This window comes from Branchiostoma floridae, chromosome 8 (genome assembly GCF_000003815.2).
Source record: "Branchiostoma floridae strain S238N-H82 chromosome 8, Bfl_VNyyK, whole genome shotgun sequence".
In the NCBI taxonomy this organism is placed as follows: domain Eukaryota; kingdom Metazoa; phylum Chordata; class Leptocardii; order Amphioxiformes; family Branchiostomatidae; genus Branchiostoma; species Branchiostoma floridae.
This window is the reverse complement of record NC_049986.1, coordinates 24,271,688-24,290,152: the sequence shown is the minus strand read 5'-3', so window position 1 is coordinate 24,290,152 and position 18,465 is coordinate 24,271,688. Positions and strand designations below refer to the sequence as shown.

General features: G+C 44.7%; 3 protein-coding genes across 5 annotated transcripts in view; all 3 read right to left on the bottom strand.

Annotated features, from left to right (window-relative positions):
• Positions 1–376: 376 nt before the first annotated feature.
• Positions 377–5,817, bottom strand: LOC118421690. The gene is made up of 8 exons (XM_035829142.1): positions 5,473–5,817; positions 3,987–4,492; positions 3,629–3,783; positions 2,758–2,872; positions 2,157–2,347; positions 1,566–1,671; positions 1,070–1,235; positions 377–783 (listed from the first exon to the last, which is right to left on the bottom strand). The coding sequence occupies exons 1-8, from the start codon at positions 5,800–5,802 to the stop codon at positions 379–381; spliced, it is 1,974 nt and encodes a 657-aa protein (XP_035685035.1). The 5' UTR covers positions 5,803–5,817; the 3' UTR covers positions 377–378.
• Positions 5,818–9,467: 3,650 nt separating this feature from the next.
• Positions 9,468–15,547, bottom strand: LOC118422023. The gene is made up of 5 exons (XM_035829526.1): positions 15,397–15,547; positions 12,523–12,659; positions 11,883–11,992; positions 9,978–10,097; positions 9,468–9,632 (listed from the first exon to the last, which is right to left on the bottom strand). Exons 2-5 carry the CDS (start codon positions 12,626–12,628, stop codon positions 9,468–9,470), a joined length of 501 nt encoding a protein of 166 aa, XP_035685419.1. The 5' UTR covers positions 12,629–12,659; positions 15,397–15,547.
• A 498-nt stretch (positions 15,548–16,045) lies between these two features.
• Positions 16,046–18,465, bottom strand: part of LOC118421625 (interstitial collagenase-like) — an 18,431-nt gene continuing 16,011 nt past the window's right edge. For 2 of the 3 annotated variants that reach the window (XM_035828995.1, XM_035828994.1), the window contains 4 exons: positions 17,954–18,183; positions 17,506–17,721; positions 16,901–17,071; positions 16,046–16,526 (listed from right to left, as the gene is read on the bottom strand). In XM_035828995.1, the coding sequence (XP_035684888.1) occupies positions 17,051–17,071; positions 17,506–17,721; positions 17,954–18,183 (467 nt within the window). In that variant the 3' untranslated portion in view covers positions 16,046–16,526; positions 16,901–17,050. The remainder of the gene's footprint in view (positions 16,527–16,900; positions 17,072–17,505; positions 17,722–17,953; positions 18,184–18,465) is intronic. The other variant, XM_035828992.1, reaches the window with a different exon arrangement.

Genomic DNA, 18,465 nt, shown 5'->3' with positions numbered 1-18,465 from the left:
TCTTACTTCCATACATACTCGAGATATCTACTACACTGTCGTCAACCCCTGCCTTTCATAAAAACTGTGCTGTAAATATATTCTATGATCAGCATCAGAGGCATTGTTACGGTTATAGCCTGGGTTCATTCTAAGAGACGACGCGTTGATATAAGAAGCACTTTAATTTTATCCACCAGACTATTTACACTCTAACTCCCATTTCACCAAGTCTTAAGCGCAAACAAAAGCCTTCAAGTCTGTTCCACTTGCCATCTAATTCTTTACCTTAATGAACTTTTAAATAAACTCCCTCTATCTAACAGGTTTGACTTTGGCAATGGATGCCTTTCATGTTGAAGAGAGGGTTTGCATTAACTTTGCAGTTGTGCCCTGTTCCTATTCATTTTCTATGTCCCATTTATCCACGCCTGTGGCGCAGACAGAGCCCTGGAAGATGTGCTTCTCCCCACCATCGTACAGCCAGGAGTCGAACTCAGACAGACCCAGCGACACCATGTCCTCCACCTCTATAAAGTTGACGTTCCTCCCGTAGAACCCCACCCCGAATGGCCGCAGCCCCGCGCTCTCGTCCCCGGGGTAGCACACGGCCTTCCAGAAGTAATCCGGGAAGGCCACCCGGCCCTTCAGCCACTCGTTCCCAGGGCCGGTCTTGGTCCCGGTGATTACGTAGAGCGTCACGTGACCAGAGCCGGCAGCCTCGGCGTTCCTGTAGACTTCTTCAGCCTTGTACCGGACCTTTTCTTCAAAACTCTCCCACACGTGTCGGTTGAAATGTGGAGCCTGTTGGAAATAGGTAAGGATCGATGAAATGAAAAATAGATGAAGTAGAAGAGAAAGACAAAATGCCCTAAGAAAAGGAATAAACCTGGGTTTGTCTTACAATCGTATTAGATCATCTTTGCTTGGTTCGACAATTACTTAAATTTTGGCAGTCATCCTAAATGGAAGGTGGTGCCGAATGTTGATTCCACTAGTTCATCCAAACATATCATGTAACTCCAATTACAAGTATTTTGTGTGCTAAGATGACTGTTTTACACTGATGTGAAAACTCTTTCGTCAGTACCTGTGGCGCCACGTTGATGAAACTAAACGTAGCTTCCCTCGAAGCCTCGTCCCGGTTGTTGATGGCGTTCGGGTTGAGATGTCCCCTGTCTGCGTATGTTCCGCAACCGTCATAGTTGTCATCTAAACCCTGACAGTCCCCGCATTCCTCTAGGTACAGCGAAGAACTACCACAAGGAAAGTGAAATTCTTACTTTCAATTTTGATTCATTCTATTGTATATTCATTTTACTCATTCCATTCAACTTAGTCATATTTTGTCAATTATATATTACTCCTGAATTTCTGCCAAACTCAGATTATGTTAATGCTATTTCGTGTTGGCCTCTGAAACCCTCCCCCCCCACTCACTTTAAAATCACCACGTTTGATCTTGTTTAATTTCCTGTTTAAAATTGTTCTTAGAATTTCATTTAATTATACATATATTGTAAAGGACCCCAGTACTGTCAAACGAAATAGTGTAGCACCAATGAAGATCTTAATAAACAAACTACCTGAGCCTGCAGGACCGGGAGGAAACCTTCGTCACGCCCCACCACCAGGTTTCCGGGAAGTCACAGGTGTCCCGGATGTGGTCATGGAAGGTGGAAGAGCAGAGACCTGGGCACAACATAAGATGACGTCATAATCGAGCTAGCACACAAACTCGACTTTTTGTTTCTATAGCTCTCCTGAAGTTAACCGACCAAATGCTCCAGAAACTCGCTTCGGAGTCTGGGCAAGTTCACTTCTTGGATGCGATTGCAAGGTCCAAAACAATGTATTCGAAGAGTCACACGACAATGCCAGAAAGTCTACTCTCCAAGCTGATCAACTCCGTCTGTTTTTGACGTGTGTTTAATAGGCGTTTTTATTTGGTTTACTATTTTGTACCGTTTGCTTTCTCTCGGCCACAGCCCGATAGAAACGCCTAAACTAATTAAAAAAGCCATTATGATAGCTGATCCTCTGCTTGGACAGTAAAAAAGTCCTCAAGATACTTTTGTTACATAAATCTATAGGAAATGCTAGGTTGTAAATCCTTCACTCAGTGTGCCTTTCTGCACTCCATGAGTGGTGATTCGAGAAGATGGCTTCAAGCTTACCCAGCTGTACCCTGTTCCACAGCGTGCCGTCATCATCACGCGGATCCTCCAGACCGTCGGGGGCCCTGACTATTGCGTCAGCCGTGTACTCCGGAATCCGGAGCTCCGTGTGGAACCTGGTGGCGAACAGCGCCTCCTCGCGGTCAGCCTGCATCTGGCAGATTGGGCAGGAGGCGCTGGAGCTCGTGGAGCTGTATGGTAAAGGAACATTTTGCACCTCAAACACGGTACTTAGATCGGTTGGGCAAAAATGTACTTGAGCAAACATGTAATTTGTTCATTCATATGATATTTATTTCATCCTTAGGCAACTGGGTGACCCCTTCATATTTTAAAAGTGGACTTCCAAGAGGGGTCGACATTAGGATATGACGTGTTACAAAGTCAAGTAGAGACAAAAGGGGACAATCATCAGTAGAGCAAATAACATCCATTTCGTCAGTACAAAGCCATTGTCCGTTACTCAAAGTCTTAGTCGTTCAAAGGTCAAAACCAATGAAATACAACAGTTGAAGACATTTCAGATAGCCTCCACTACCTTTCGTCAGCACCACTGTCACTGCCTTTGGCGTATCTTCACCGACATTACCATAACCGTTACCTGTAACTGCTTGGCGGCCATGGCGTCCCGACGAAGAAGTTGGAACATTCCTGCCACCACTGGTAGTTATTGGCGCAGCGCTCCATGCACCGATCCACGGGGGCTTCGTCTGAAACTGTTTGGGGAAAGGGTTGAAATTAGCATTAGACAGGGTTTGAGTCTATTGCTTCAGACTGGGTTTGAGTCTATTGCTTCAGACTGGGTTTGAGTCTATTGCTTCAGACTGGGTTTGAGTCTATTGCTTCAGACTGGGTTTGAGTCTATTGCTTCAGACTGGGTTTGAGTCTATTGCTTCAGACTGGGTTTGAGTCTATTGCTTCAGACTGGGTTTGAGTCTATTGCTTCAGACTGGGTTTGAGTCTATTGCTTCAGACTGGGTTTGAGTCTATTGCTTCAGACTGGGTTTGAGTCTATTGCTTCAGACTGGGTTTGAGTCTATTGCTTCAGACTGGGTTTGAGTCTATTGCTTCAGACAGGGTTTGAGTCTATTGCTTCAGACTGGGTTTGAGTCTATTGCTTCAGACTGGGTTTGAGTCTATAGCTTCAGACTGAGTTTGAGTCTATTGCTTGGGACTATGAGAAATATAATTTGAGAGACCACGAAACCAGAAAGTAGCCATAATGGCCAGAGGGTCCTTGTGTTGTGTTGGTCAGTAGTAAAGGTTTTACTGTATATCAATGGTCAGATGGTCCTTATGCACATGTGGTCACTTGTATAGGGTTGATTGTATACCAATGGCCAGTTGGTCCTTATGTATACGTGGTGTCTGCTGCAGGTTTGACTGTATCTATACATTCATTCATTTATGTAAATTAAAAGGATGGGTCAATCAGACTGTATGATAAGCTATCAAAATAAGTTGCACCAAACCTTTGTACATGATGCATTTATCCTCGGCGGTGACATTTGCGGGCAGTTCGTCAGTTGGCATGTCCGAAGTGAGCGGTGACCCCAGCGATGGAGATGGTGGCAAACCCCCTTGTGGTCCTGGTGGCTTGACGGGCGGCGTTACAGGCTTACTTGGTCTAAGGATAGAATGAACATGACAAATCTATAATGTCTCACAAATGATATACCGATAATATTCTTCATTTCCGTGTGCGGCTTTGTCTTGCTAGGTTAGTAAATTGTCACTCATTTTCTAGACAGAACTACAGTCAATTTTCCCCGACGTAATTTGCCCATGATAATTCCTAAATGTTTACTAGTACTGGTAGATTCTACTCACTTCTGGCATGCCTCCCGCTCCGGATTAGCGCACCTGGTCTCCAGATCACCTGTGCCCTTCCGGCATTCCGGAGTGACCTTCTCCAAGAACGTCTCGAAGCTGTCCCCGTTGTCGTCCGTCCAGACTGAGACATTCCCCTCGCAGACGGATCCGGGAAACAGCCGACTCTCCGGGTAGACGCTTCCGCGGTACAGCCACTCCTCGAAGACACTTATCCCTACCGTCTTAACCTTCGTGCAGTTACAGTTCGCACCGTAAAAGGCGAAAGCGAAAGGTGCGATGCCCTTGGCCTCGTCCCCAGGGTAGCAGACCGCCTTCCAGTAGAAGTCCGGAATGGCGGCGCGCCCCTTCAGCCACTTGTGGCCACGGCCCAGCTTGGTTCCGGTGATGACGTAGATGCTCCTGACGTCAGATCCGGACTGCGCGGCCTTGGTGAAGACCTTCTCGGCTATCAGTCCCACCGCGCACTCGTACGGCTGCCACGTGCACTGGTTAAAGTCGGCGGCCTGGCGGGAAAATGCTCGTTTAATGACAAGAAAGGTTGTCTGGTCGTTGCTATTGTTACCAAGGCTGTTATATTTACCACGGTTGCTAAGGTAACTGTGATTTTCTTATCTGTGGAGCTAAGATGAGAAGACTGAAGGTTCTTTCTTCCACGTCCCGTGTCTGCTCGTTGCTATGGTTACAATAGTTGCTATAGTTATCAAGTTTGCTATGGTTACTATGACTACCTTACCTGTGGAGCCGAGTTAAGAAGGCTGAAGGTGCCTTCCTGCACGTCTTGTGCCTGGTCGTTGCTATGGTTACCACTGTTGCTATAGTTACCATGTTTGCTATGGTTACTATGACTACCTTACCCGTGGAGCCGAGTTAAGAAGGCTGAAGGTGCCTTCCTGCACGTCCTGTGTCTGGCTGTTGCTATAGTTACCACGGTTGTTATGGTAACTATGATTGCCTTACCTGTGGTGCCGAGTTAAGAAGACTGAAAGTTCCCTCCTGCACGTCTTGTGTCTGGTTGTTGCTATGGTTACCACGGTTGCCACGGTAACTGAGATTGCCTTATCTGCGGAGCTGAGTTAAGAAGACTGAAGGTCCCTTCCTCCACGTCAAGTATCTGATTGTTATTATGGTTACAACAATTGTTATAGTAATTTGATTGCCTTACCTGTAGAGCAGAGTTGAGAAGAAAGTACGCTCCTTCGTCCACGCTTTTTGTCTAGTTGTTGCTATGGTTACCATGTTTGCTATGGTAACTATGATTGCTTTAATTACCTGCGGAGCCGAGTTGAGAATACTGAAGGTTCCCTCCTGCACGCCTTGTCTGGTTGTTGCTATGGTTACAATGGTTACTTTAGTTACCACGGTTGCTATGGTAACTGTGACCTGCGGAGCTGAGTTAAGAAGGCTGAAGGTTCCCTCCTGCACGTCCTGTGTCTGGCTGTTGCTATAGTTACCACGGCTGTTATGGTAACTGTGATTGTCTCACCTGTGGAGCCGAGTTGAGAAGACTGAAGGTCCCCTCCTCCACGTCCCGTGTCTGGTTGTTGATGGAGTTCGGGTTGAGATGCCCCCTGTTGAAGTAGTACCCACAGCTGCTGTAGTCTCCGGACAGGGACTGGCACTTCCCACAATCCCCGTACCGCCACAGCATGTCCGTGACGTCAGAGGGCAAAGGGCAGAGGTCGTCCTTTCCCGTGATGCCCCAGGTGGCGGTGTCATCGTCACAGCCGTCCTCGATGGCCTCGTGGAGTTCAGTGGGACACAGTCCTAGTTTGAGACAACAACGAAGATTGATAGCATCTAAATATATGTACATATTATGGTTAGGTAACTTTAAGTTCATGAAGACCCTTATCGTTACTTAATCATAACTTTAACGACGAGTTAAGTTCATTGCAAAAAATAGTATATAAAACATAAGACGCTGGTTCTTTTATGACATTTTGTGATTGCAATGACCACTGTATTCTATAGGAATTCCTTTGACGTAAATTTGCTATGGTTAACGCACCCAGCTGCACACGGTACCAAAGGTCGGAGTCAGGCCGCTCGTAGGTTTTCCCTTCCGGGTCGCGAGTGATGGCGGAGGCGGTGTACTCGGGCACGCGGTAGTGCATGTTGTACACAGCGGCGTACAGCGGTGTGCCCTCCCCGGCTGTAGTCTGGCAAACCTGCAGGTAAACATACACACAACGGTTAGATATCCAGGTTTTCCCGTGTGTGACGGCGGAGGCGGCGCGGTGTACTCGGGGATTCGGTAGTGCATGTTGTATTAAAACGGCAGCGTACAGCGGAGTGCCCTCCCCGACTGTGGTCTGGCAAACCTGCAGTCAAACATACACATAACAGTTAGATATCCAGGTTTTCCCGTGTGATGGCGAAAGCGGTGTACTCCGGTACGCGGTAGTGGGTGTCAGGTCAATTCCCCGTCATTCACTTTCCCCGTCAGTGGTCTGGATGTTTCCCGATCATGTTGTGGAGGTTACTACAAGTTATTACCAGTCACAAAAGTTTTGCCAAGAGTTTCATCAAATTTCCTATAGAGTCTAGACCTATAGTGCATGTTGTACATAGCAGCGTACAGCGGTGTGCCCTCCCCGGTTGTGGTCTGGCAAACCTACAGACCAATATACAAAGAACCTCCTCTTATCTGACGTGCCCTGAAAACTCATTAGGCTAGGCAAATATGCCAACAATATGCTAGCCCAATGTGTTAACGTCATATGTTCAGTTCGTAATCTAAATATGTATCATTACTCATTTTATTTTCCCTATTGTATCGTTATCACTTTCTGACACTTGTCTGATCATAGAAAACTATGCAGACATGATTTACATTTGAGTAACTTTTCAGTGGTTAAACCATTTTTTCCAGTTAGCTGTACTTGTGTGGATTGTTCTGCGAGTTCATTCTAGTGACGCTAAAGAAGAGTGATGGATGTCACTCGAAACGTTCGGAAGTAAATTCCGTTTTTTATCCAATTGTAGAGATTGAATTGTATTTGAATATCACTTACCTGGATGTCTAACCTTCATAAACGTTATCACTTTCTAATATTTTAGATTTCATTTATCGGTAAAAATCAATTTGTTTTGAGGTCCTAGAGTAAGGTAAACACGTCTTTCCCTCCACTGGTACCTATTTTACCGAATGTTTATTGTTTATAATGGCCTTTCTTAATGTGCAAATAAACAAAAAACTCACCATGCAGCTGTCCTGCGAGCCCACGGTAGTGTAGCTACTGGCGGGCCATGGGGACCCCGCGAAGAACTGCCGACAGTTACTGTTCTGGTAGGAGCAGAGATCTGCACATTCCTGTTCAGGGGCTTCCTGGGTCACTGAGGGGGAGAACAATCAATCAGTTAATCAATCAATCAATTAATCGATCGATCTTGAAGGGCAGAAATTTACGCAACCCCGGTAGGGGGCTTCCTGTGGTAATTCGAGAAAGATTGGTCAATCGATCGTATATCAGACATTGATTGATTGATGGATGGGTGGATGGATTGGTTGAATTCGCAAGATGGTTGGAAAACGTTGTCTTGCTTAGTCGAAGCTTAGTTTTTAATCAAAATTTGCTACCACAAAAGCAAGATCTTGCCTTACCTTGGTGTTGTATGCAGTACTCGAGCTTGGTCTTTCTGAGCCTGATGATAAAAAAAAGCAACACATTGTTTGAAAATCGCCTTACTCTTTCACTGCGGTCATTTTTAGAGTAGCTTTTCACGTTTTTTCTAAGTAATTAAAGTTACGAGAAAATGCATTCCTCTTTGCATCTTTCAGACTCACTTCCCAGGTTTCTTTTCCTCTTGCTTTGGTGTCTTTTTTCCTGTTTTAACGTCAGCCGGTTTTTCCTTAGCATGGTCCCCATCCGCCTGGTCTCCGGTCCCCGCACCGCACGGCTTGACCCCGCACTCCTGCCTACCAACGGCGCGGACGGTCCTGCCGGCCTGCTTCAGGGTTAGCCACAGTTCCGGGTGCGACACGCAGAGCTGGGGTATGTGGAAACGAAAAAACAAAATGTATATCGGGAAATATACACAATTATGAACTAGAATAACTTTTTGGTACGTTTTGTGCTTTTGCAATTGTTGTCTTCTATATCATAATTTTTGCTCCCACAAACTTCCCGGCCGGGCCCGCATTGGAAACCCGGACCCTAGCGTTATGCAGTATTCTTGGTGCAAGGATCAACTGGGGCAGCAACCACCAAATGTGACCATAATGGCCAGGTGTGTCCAGGTATGGTGATGGGCCTAAGTAGTAGTAGCATTGCACAAAGACTCACCAGATCAGCTGCCTCTTCTGTTCGCAGGAGGTTACCAGCGCAGACCACGTGACTCGCGTCCACCTCGGGGCTTCCCACAATGGCGAACAGGGGCTGTGTGGGCACATCCGGGACCTCTCCGTAAGGGCAGTCTTCCACGTTTATCCGAAAAATGCCTTCCTGAGTTGAAGAAAAAGTCCCTTGGTAAGAATGCCCTACATTATGAATAGTATTTACTACTTTAACAAAGGCAGAAATAAACATAACTGGTGGCTTCTGTAAAAACCTGTATAGTGCAGCAACGTCGACAGACAACTGAATTTATGATCGTCAAAAATCAACTTTACAAAAGTGAGACACCTGTTAAAATTCACAAGATTTTCTACTTCTGTGGATTTAACGAAACGCATCTCTTCTAACCATGAGCGTCACTTTGGTAGCCGGCTACTGTTAAGTCCATTATACCTTTTCTGATGGTGTGGAGATTCCGATGCACACAGGCTGCTTCATCCGAGACTTGCCGACACTAGCCGAACGACTACCGATCTTTGCCGAAGCACTGCCGATCCTTGCCGAAGCGCTGGCACCCGGAAGTTGAACGCTTCGGTAGCAGGTTGTGTAGTGGGAGGTTTGAGGTGAATGTAGACAATCCTGTACAACAATATTGCACGATATATTTGTTTAATCTAATCTTGGAGACTTATAGGTGGCCCCATTACAAAGCATGCAGATTTCCAATGGCACCCGGACAAAGGAAAACAAAATAGTGCATAAACAACATAACAGAGATTTTTAACAATCAGCAATTAGAAAAGAACAAAATGAACGCCATATCAAGATGGTTTCGTTAAATCATATCCTTTTAATTTTGCAATGGCCATAATCATTAACAAAACTAATCATTTATTTATTTATTTATTGCCAATGATACAACTCATTACACGGATTTACCATTACAGAGAACAGCAAAAAGTAGAGCGTATGATTTACCCAATGAGCTTCAAAAGCGCCCATCAGATGAAATTGCTGACCGAGAAATATTGCTTTCTGCTGGTCATCTTGTGACGTCACTTCCGAATGGACTAGTCGTGGGTTGTGTGACATAACCATGGCAACGGCTTGAGATACAGATTCCTCGCCTGTAAAAGAAAACAGCAAGATGTTACATCTACACAAATGGCTAAACTGTATGAAAAATTACATGCAACCGAAATCAGTCGAGTCGGTAATACTCGTACTCTTTGTCAATGTTTGTATGCAACGTTACATATATACCGTTCATAGTTGCACACGTCATCATCTTGTTGTTATCTTGTCCGGTCGTTGACCCCACGAAGGAGACCCAGACTCCGCTGTAGGACGTGTAGGCAAGAAAACCCTGGGATGGGAAAGATATTGAGGATTGTTTTATTTTCGTCGTAGAAAGAAGTTGAAACTTTTTTTTCGCGGTGTTTTCATTTTACGATGAAGACAACATTGTAGCACAAAAAGTGATATATTCAAGCTGCCATGATTTTGCAATAGCAAGTTACCGCCAGAATAAAGCCGCCGCGAATACTTCCAGATTTACATTTTCATGAAACAACATTGGTAATCAAATACTATCACGTTCATTCATAAACTGGTGAAAGTAAACCTTCCAGGTAGCACGAATACCCAAACCATTCTAACGATATCAAAATGATATCTGAGCTGCATATATGCTTCTTTAACACAGTCGTACCTGAGGCTTTAGGTTGTCGTTCCTCCGTGAGTCGCTAGGGTACTGGAGCCTGCTGACGTCACGCGTGACACTGTCGAGGGTCCGGATGACGGGATCGGACTGACGGGGGATGGAGTCCATCTGGGGAGGGAAGAGGGTTAGTTTGATCTGTTAGGTATTACAATCCAATCTATATGTTTATCTGTTTTTCTGCGCGGAATATTTGATCATGGCTGGTAAGGGTGACATTTTATTTAAGGGAGGCGCGCGCCACGTACAATTCCATCCCTGTCGGTTTACATTCTGGTACTTTTACATTATGGTAGCCATTACTGGGTCGGTCGGCCGAAAACTCCACAAACAAACAAAAAACAAAACAAAACAAAACAAAACAAACAAACAAACAAACATGGCGGACTCACCCTGAGAGGTGCAGGACTCGTGTTGTCCACGTACATCCATCCCTGCCGGTTTACATCCTGGTACACCAGCCACTCAACAAACAAACAAACAAACAAACAAACATGGCGGACTCAACCTGAGAGGCGCAGGACTCGTGTTGTCCACGTACATCCATCCCTGCCGGTTTATATCCGGGTACACCAGCCACTCAACAAACAAACAAACAAACAAGCAAACAAACAAACAAACAAACATGCCGGACTCACCCTGAGAGGCGCGGGACTCGTGTTGTCCACGTACATCCATCCCTGTTGGCTAACATCCGGGTACACCAGCCACTCAACAAACAAACAAACAAACAAACAAACATGGCGGACTCACCCTGAGAGGTGCAGGACTCATGTTATCCACGTACATCCATCCCTGCCGGTTCACATCCGGGTATACCAGCCACTCAGCAAACAAACAAACAAACAAACAAACAAACAAACAAACATGGCGGACTCACCCTGAGAGGCGCAGGACTCATGTTATCCACGTACATCCATCCCTGCCGGTTCACATCCGGGTACACCAGTCACTCAACAAACAAACAAACAAACAAGCAAACAAACAAACAAACAAACATGGCGGACTAACCCTGAGCGGTGCGGGACTCGTGTTGTCCACGTACATCCATCCCTGCCGGTTTACATCCGGGTACACCAGCCACTCAACAAACAAACAAACAAACAAGCAAACAAACAAACAAACAAACATGGCGGACTCACCCTGAGAGGCGCGGGACTCGTGTTGTCCACGTACATCCATCCCTGTCGGTTTACATCCGGGTACACCAGCCACTCAACAAACAAACAAACAAACAAACAAACAAACAAACAAACATGGCGGACTCACCCTGAGAGGCGCAGGACTCATGTTATCCACGTACATCCATCCCTGCCGGTTCACATCCGGGTACACCAGTCACTCAACAAACAAACAAACAAACAAGCAAACAAACAAACAAACAAACATGGCGGACTAACCCTGAGCGGTGCGGGACTCGTGTTGTCCACGTACATCCATCCCTGCCGGTTTACATCCGGGTACACCAGCCACTCAACAAACAAACAAACAAACAAGCAAACAAACAAACAAACAAACATGGCGGACTCACCCTGAGAGGCGCGGGACTCGTGTTGTCCACGTACATCCATCCCTGTCGGTTTACATCCGGGTACACCAGCCACTCAACAAACAAACAAACAAACAAACAAACATGGCGGACTCACTTTGAGAGGCGCAGGGCTCGTGTTATCCACGTACATCCATCCCTGCCGGTTTATATCCGGGTACACCAGTCACTCAACAAACAAACAAACAAACAAACAAACAAACAAACATGGCGGGCTCACCCTGAGAGGCGCAGGGCTCGTGTTATCCACATACATCCATCCCTGCCGGTTTATATCCGGGTACACCAGTCACTCAACAAACAAACAAACAAACAAACAAACAAACAAACAAACATGGCGGACTCACCCTGAGAGGCGCAGGGCTCGTGTTATCCACATACATCCATCCCTGCCGGTTTATATCCGGGTACACCAGCCACCACTGGACCGGACCGGATAGGCCCACACAGGACAGATCTACTCATCAAGAAGGATGAAAGCATGAATATTAATGTTCCTTTGATAGAATAGAAAACAACAAAGGTCAAATTTAGATCTTTTTACTAAAAAGAAAGAATCATGCGAATTGATCATGAAGTTCTGAACGGCTATTCGGCCCTTGTCATGGTACAGGATGAAAGCCATATCAACCTTTCTTGAACACGGACGGGTGGCGCTATAGACTTCCTGTCACTTTTGACATATTAACGGGGTCATGCGTTTGTAAGGTCAAATGTAGAAGTTTAATAATTTTTGAGAGCTGAGGGTTAAGAAGATACTAGAAATATGATGTAGACAGATTCTAAATGTAATGATAATTTTATATATTTGGTGTTTTATATAGTCGAACTAAATGCTTACATATAATTGACAATAAGCTTTTATACATTCTCCGAGGCAATACCTTTTGTAGAACGGCTACATTCTTATCGTCATATCATCTAGCCTACCACAGAAAATAGACAAAATCTTATCTTGAATTCCTTGTCTGGTGTAGAACCACCCACCTTTGCTGTAACGGAATCCAAACGGAATCTGGACAAAGCTGGTAAGCAGCAGTGCGAGAGCGCCGCCTAGCAGTCCTGCCGCGAACAGCCTAATATGGGCCTCCATGTCAAACGCGTCCGGTTAGTTCCAGCATGCCCTGCGGGGTGAAGACGAGATTGTGTGGCCTTCTGATACTGTGTAATGTCACAATGCAACACAACAAGAACATTCTTATGATCGCAAGTTAAATACAACACAGAAGAAATATATGTTACCTATCATTTCCAAAGGTGTGATCACATATGAGTAAGAGAATAGTAAGGGATTGACACGGTGTACATGTATGTACTGTATGGTGTATGTGGTTAAAATTCTTTACTCCAGTTACGAACTTGTAGGTGGACCGTGACTAAACCGAGCGAGATAGGTGGAAAAGGACGGCCTCATGTGTCCGAAGGCACGACAGGAACTAAGGTGTTGACGGTAAGGTAAAGAAGACTACAGCGGAAGGACTATAATGTTAATCTTACTTTTAATATGACAACCGTAGTAACACTCCTACCCTATAAAACGGATGAGCTCTGATATCACATCATTTCAGACGCCGACCTACACATTCATCAAACAACATGAAGCCTTCCAAATGCTTATAAAGTTATTTTGACTTTGCTTACACCGAATACGAGATACAGTGCACCACCGGGTACTACAGCATCGTATTCCACCGCAACCCAGGCCGTACATACATGTACAGATATGTAGTCGTTCTGGCCTTCAATTTCTGGATTTCGACAAAACGTGAAATGCACAGGACCGCCATACGAATAATTACACCATGGTCATTTTGTCACAGCAAATACTTCATGGTGGTCGAAGATGACCAATTACCAATACGACCTTATGGGCAGTCTAGATTTCACTGTTAAAACCACAGCCTCTCACCTGTAAGCAGCTGTGTGTGACTTCTCTGTCAGATGTTTTTTCTTACCCTCCCAGGCGCGACACAGAAGCCACGCTACCCACAGCTACCACGCCCCCTAGGTGCGCCAGGTACAGGACCTTATTGTTCGCGTGATCACGGTTAGCCTTAGGACATAAATGACACGGGGCCCTAAGTCTAATAGCCTTACGTTTCTTAACATGACTGAATGAAAGGAAGACGTTTGGTGTGTTGAACGCCAAGATGTGATTTTTCAGGAATTCAGTTAAAGGTGATATTTCGAAACTCCACTAATTTCATTGTAAAACAAGAAGGTAACATTTCGTACGGAGATGTTAATCTACGACGTATAGTAGAAAGACGCCCGTGGGCTATGACCTGACCTCTTCTGTGTTTATATGAACTTAGCTTGTGACATAAGTTACGAATATCCACCTCTACAAGCCTTAAAGTAACGTTAACAGTTCGACATACAGCTGCTAGGAGGCGCAATATTTTTTGTCTTTGCTTGACTGGAACTACGGTACAAGTGATGACAAAAGAGACCACGCGTGCACAGATGTCAGTGATGTTCACCCAGACGACACTAACAGGGTATCCTAACGTGCTCCGCCTGAGGGGCTCTTTGAACTGTCTGTCCTTTGTGTCTATCCTTCTGCAACAGAACGCCTCTCGTCAAGATTTATATTTAGCCATGGCCTGTTCGGTCAGGATCTATGTTTGAGGCCGTGTGAGGGGAGTTATAGATAATTATTCACATCGGTGTATCATTGCAGCCAGTAGTTACCCAATCTGAGTAATGAGGCTGTTTTAAGGGCTCGAGGTCCAACACGGGACCCCCATTTTACATCCCTTCCGAAAGACGAACGCAACCCTTTACAACATGACCAGGCCGACCATCAGATAATGCAGGTTTGGCTGTGGTTTGCCTCCACTGGTTTTCACACTTCAGGTATCATAATAACGCTAGTTAGTTCACCTTTATCCGCAGAGTGACCTATATTCGTTGTTGTTAAAAACAGGGATACAAAGTCGGCGGATTTTACAGTTTGAAACTACCGTCCGTTGATCTGATATCCCTACATGCATGCATGTTTAAAATACAACGGATATCTGTTACCCCATGGATTATGGTGAACTAGCGATAGATTGGAGACCAAATAAGCCATATATGTATAGCTTCTAAAATGCTTAGGAAGTTGGATGTACAAATATCAAATGAGAAGGAAAACCAATACATGTTTCTGGTGCCTCGGCGTTGTTAACGTAACTTTAGGCCACTCCTCAGTGTCGAAACAAAAGATAAGGAAACGGGCTAACGGTTACGTCATACATGTAACATTAGGTACATTAAAATACATTACAGGTGCACAAACACAAATTACCGAAACTGCAAGCGGAACAGATACACAAAAGGTGTCCGATCTAAGTCGTTCAAGAATGTAGTAATTTGGTACATAGTATCCCTAAATTGTGGCGCTGTTGCCGTACGTAAGGCCGATAGTAGATTTCTGTTTCCATACTTTGTTTCCTGTTTCCAATCGTAATTTCAAGGTATATTTATCTAAAAATAGGTCATTGACCTCAGACTGTGCAACATACAACTGTACACATATTTATACAATTAAAGATCACGCCAAAATGCCAACGTTATAGAATGTCAGGGATTGCTGTTGATTTGAGATCTGCCAGAAACGATGACATGAAGGAACAAAAGAATGTAGAACATAACAGTGAACATAAGACTAGTGTTAGAGAAAATGTACATGCAGCAATGAGTCTGAATGCAGTAGCCATGGTCGTGCAAATAGACTAACTGCACTTGTGCCCGAGTACTTTGTTCTGCGTGTTAGCATTAATTGTGTGTTCAGTACTTGTGCTGTATGCTAACAGAAGAACAATTAGATGAAGCTGAATCTTGTGGACGAATTCGTTAAAGCAAAATACTACTCACGTGTTAGCTGGCCGCCCCGCCGGTATGAAACTGGTCACGCCAGGTGAGAGGTGACGTCACAAAGCCTACCCACGCTCACTCAGGTGAGTCATTCATGGCTGCGTCCATTGTTTACCTAGGCAGGTGAACGGTGGGCTTGCCTATTCACCGGAGAGGGGTGTTGTGGTGGTTTCTTGTTCCTCTTAGGAAGTCGTTATAACTGACAGTTGGTATTAGAATACTACACTGTGCCTTGTGCATTGCTATCTTTATTGCTACAACTGTTTACCGATACCTGACGGTCGCTATAATGACACCGCCAATGCAGCCGGTCGACTTATTGATGACGAAAATATTACAATCAGGTCAATAAAAACTGGGAAAGGGCGTCAGTATATGCCTGTCACGTTTTCAGAAAATACTCACTGCCCTGTCCGTGACTAGGGGGAACCAGAACTAGTAATGCCTCATGTACCACGCAACGTTAACCGTGTTAATCGCCGAACTCACCTGTACGCCAGGTAACCCCAGCTGACCTTGACCTTTGCTCCCTGTGACGGGGTCACTAGGGCGATTATCAAGCTACCGATGGTTGGCGTATGTACTGACTAGTTTATTTTTGATACAAATAGTCTCGCCTGAACACAGTTGCACTTATTGGAAACAAAAAATTTACAGGATTTCTGTTGCGCTTTATTCCATATCTGATCGTCAATATTGTATTTCAACTGTATGTTTATTTGAAGCAAGACACTGAAAAGCCAAGACTTTGAGGGAAGTAACACTGGCACCGATTCGTTTCTTTCTTGTCAACCGTACAGTGATAAGACTATACGAGTATATTGGAATACGCGGATACATGTATTGCTTTGTTAGACTTCTTACTGTTTCATTTTGTTATTTTATTTTACTTTTAGCTTTTCATTTCATCAAATATTGACTGTTTCTATGTATATAGAATTCTGTCTTATCCCTATATTTAGGAAAATCTTAGATACATAGCCAAGTTTACGTAACATTACTCTTTCAGAATAGAAGTATAAAATTACTAGACAATAGATCATAGCACACATCCGAAGATCCTCAGCAGGTCCAGAGTAGAGGCCGGAGCACTCCGCGGTCCTCAGTGGTTTGACATGCAGGTCACGGAGCTGGATAGAGAATATAAAAAGATTACAGAGACATTTGAAAATGGAAACTTCTTTTTTACAATAACAGAATAATGTAAATAGAAATGTTCTATCTTCAAGCTGTTCTTCTCAAATTGGGGTGAAAAATACTATGCGCAAATCATGGCCGCTATAACATTCTATGTGATAATCCGCATACGCTAAGACTTTCAAAGCACATTACCCCTTCCTTCTTTCCATCAATCCTTTCTTCCATCCTCCCGCCTCTCTCTCCCTCCTTCCTTCCCTCCCTTCTTCTTTCATCTCTCCAATCCCTTCTCCTTTTCTTTCTGTCTCCCCTTCTTTCCTTTATTTATTCATTCACTCATCTAGTAGTAAACAGCAATCTACCCCACCTCCATATAAGGCTTGGATGGCCGTGACGTCAACCGCGGGAAGCTGGTACAGGTAGGATGACCCCAGGTAACCCGGGTACCATGGAAACATGACGGCGTCCCTGTGGTCAGCATGGTCCAGACCGAGGCTGTGTCCGAGCTCGTGAACAGCTACGATAAACAGGTTGGTCCCTATGGCAACAGTAACAACAAAAACAACAATACATGATTCAATACGTCCGTTTTCGTTTTGCTTTACTGCAAATAAGCTATTTCGCAGAGTTAACCACACATGTGCGGGTGAGTTCTGGGTAGTATGTCAAAGGTATAGGCCCGACTAAAAGAAAACATTTCGTCATTTTGTGGGTGCCATTACGTTACGGACATTGTAAAGCAGATAATTGGTCGAGACGAGACGGTTTACGTTTCATGACCCTTCACCTTTGAGACATCATAATATTCTTGTTGTCCACACATGCGTAGTGAACTTTGCGAAAGAGCTTATACTTCTTTTCAGATTATCTTCTCTGTCTTCCATTTCCTGGCTGCCTCTTTTGTTTCCCTGTTAAAAAATGAAAAGAAAAACAGCAACAAGAAAATTGTTGAATCCCTTCCTCCCCCTTTACCTTGAGGTGATTGAATCGAATCGTCCAACGTTCGGCTGCGTCAAAATGGACGTCACCAAGCAGGCCTTCCCCGGGGAAGTACGCATGCGCCAGCGTGTTCCCGGAGCCGTCGAAGTGCAGTCGGCAGTTTCCGTGCTTGCCTCGGGCGAACTCGATGTCGATGTCGGGCTTTTTTTTCACTGATCGGAACGTCAAAGGAGTAACGTCCGCCCAAACCTGGAAAATGCTTAAAGTTTACTTTCTCTCTCCATCTTTCTTTCTCTCTCAATCTCTCTTTCTCTCTCCATCTTTCTTTCGCTCTCCATCTCCTTTTCTCTTTCTCTCTCACTTACCGTCTCTTTTCCTTATATATATATATATGTACATATACATATATCAGAAACTTTAACTGTAGTCGTTATCTTCATCACAGTTCCATAAGACACTTTAAAACAGCCGTTTTTTTTACCTGAAAAGCTCGTGCAATGGTCTCATCCACCTCTCCGGCTAACAAACGGTTCTCCCCTGGGTAAGAGTTGATGCGGTAGGTCAGGTCCACCCTCCCCCATTTGCGAATGGTTCCTCCCGGCTGCAGGTACGTGTCGTGTACGTTACTCCTGGTCGTTACCATGGGAACGGGGTCGCTGTGAGGGCACCGCTTCCGACTGAGGAGGTCACGGGTCTCAAGGTCAAGTTTTCCTGTTCGGAATTAGATGTAATAAGACGGCTCACGGATTAAACTGTGTATGCGCTGTGAGATGCATTGAGGTCAAAGGTGAAGCTCCCTTGCTGTAAACATTTCTGGTTTAGGCCATTTTAAATGTCATCATGTACTTGTTTATGTCTCATTGCAATTGAATTTTAGATAAAAAGAGCGAATTTAACTTTGGAAAGTCATTTTTCAGATTAAAAAAGACACCATATTAAAAGCCCCAAATCCCTTCCAATTTTTGTTAAATGCAAAGTGAAGTTATATATTTT

What these genes read in the sequence shown, in the direction of transcription:
- LOC118422023 (XM_035829526.1), bottom strand. Translation starts at nt 12,628, where the DNA reads ATGGAGGCCCATATTAGGCTGTTCGCGGCAGGACTGCTAGGCGGCGCT. An exon ending in TGGATTCCGTTACAGCAAAG is followed by an intron (nt 11,993 to 12,522) that starts GTGGGTGGTTCT and finishes CTTGATGAGTAG; the next exon opens with ATCTGTCCTGTGTGGGCCTA. An exon ending in CGAGCCCTGCGCCTCTCAGG is followed by an intron (nt 10,098 to 11,882) that starts GTGAGTCCGCCA and finishes TTCCCTCCCCAG; the next exon opens with ATGGACTCCATCCCCCGTCA.
- LOC118421690 (XM_035829142.1), bottom strand. Translation starts at nt 5,802, where the DNA reads ATGTACATATATTTAGATGCTATCAATCTTCGTTGTTGTCTCAAACTA. An exon ending in TAAATGCATCATGTACAAAG is followed by an intron (nt 2,873 to 3,628) that starts GTTTGGTGCAAC and finishes TTCCCCAAACAG; the next exon opens with TTTCAGACGAAGCCCCCGTG. An exon ending in GTGGAACAGGGTACAGCTGG is followed by an intron (nt 1,672 to 2,156) that starts GTAAGCTTGAAG and finishes TGTTGTGCCCAG; the next exon opens with GTCTCTGCTCTTCCACCTTC.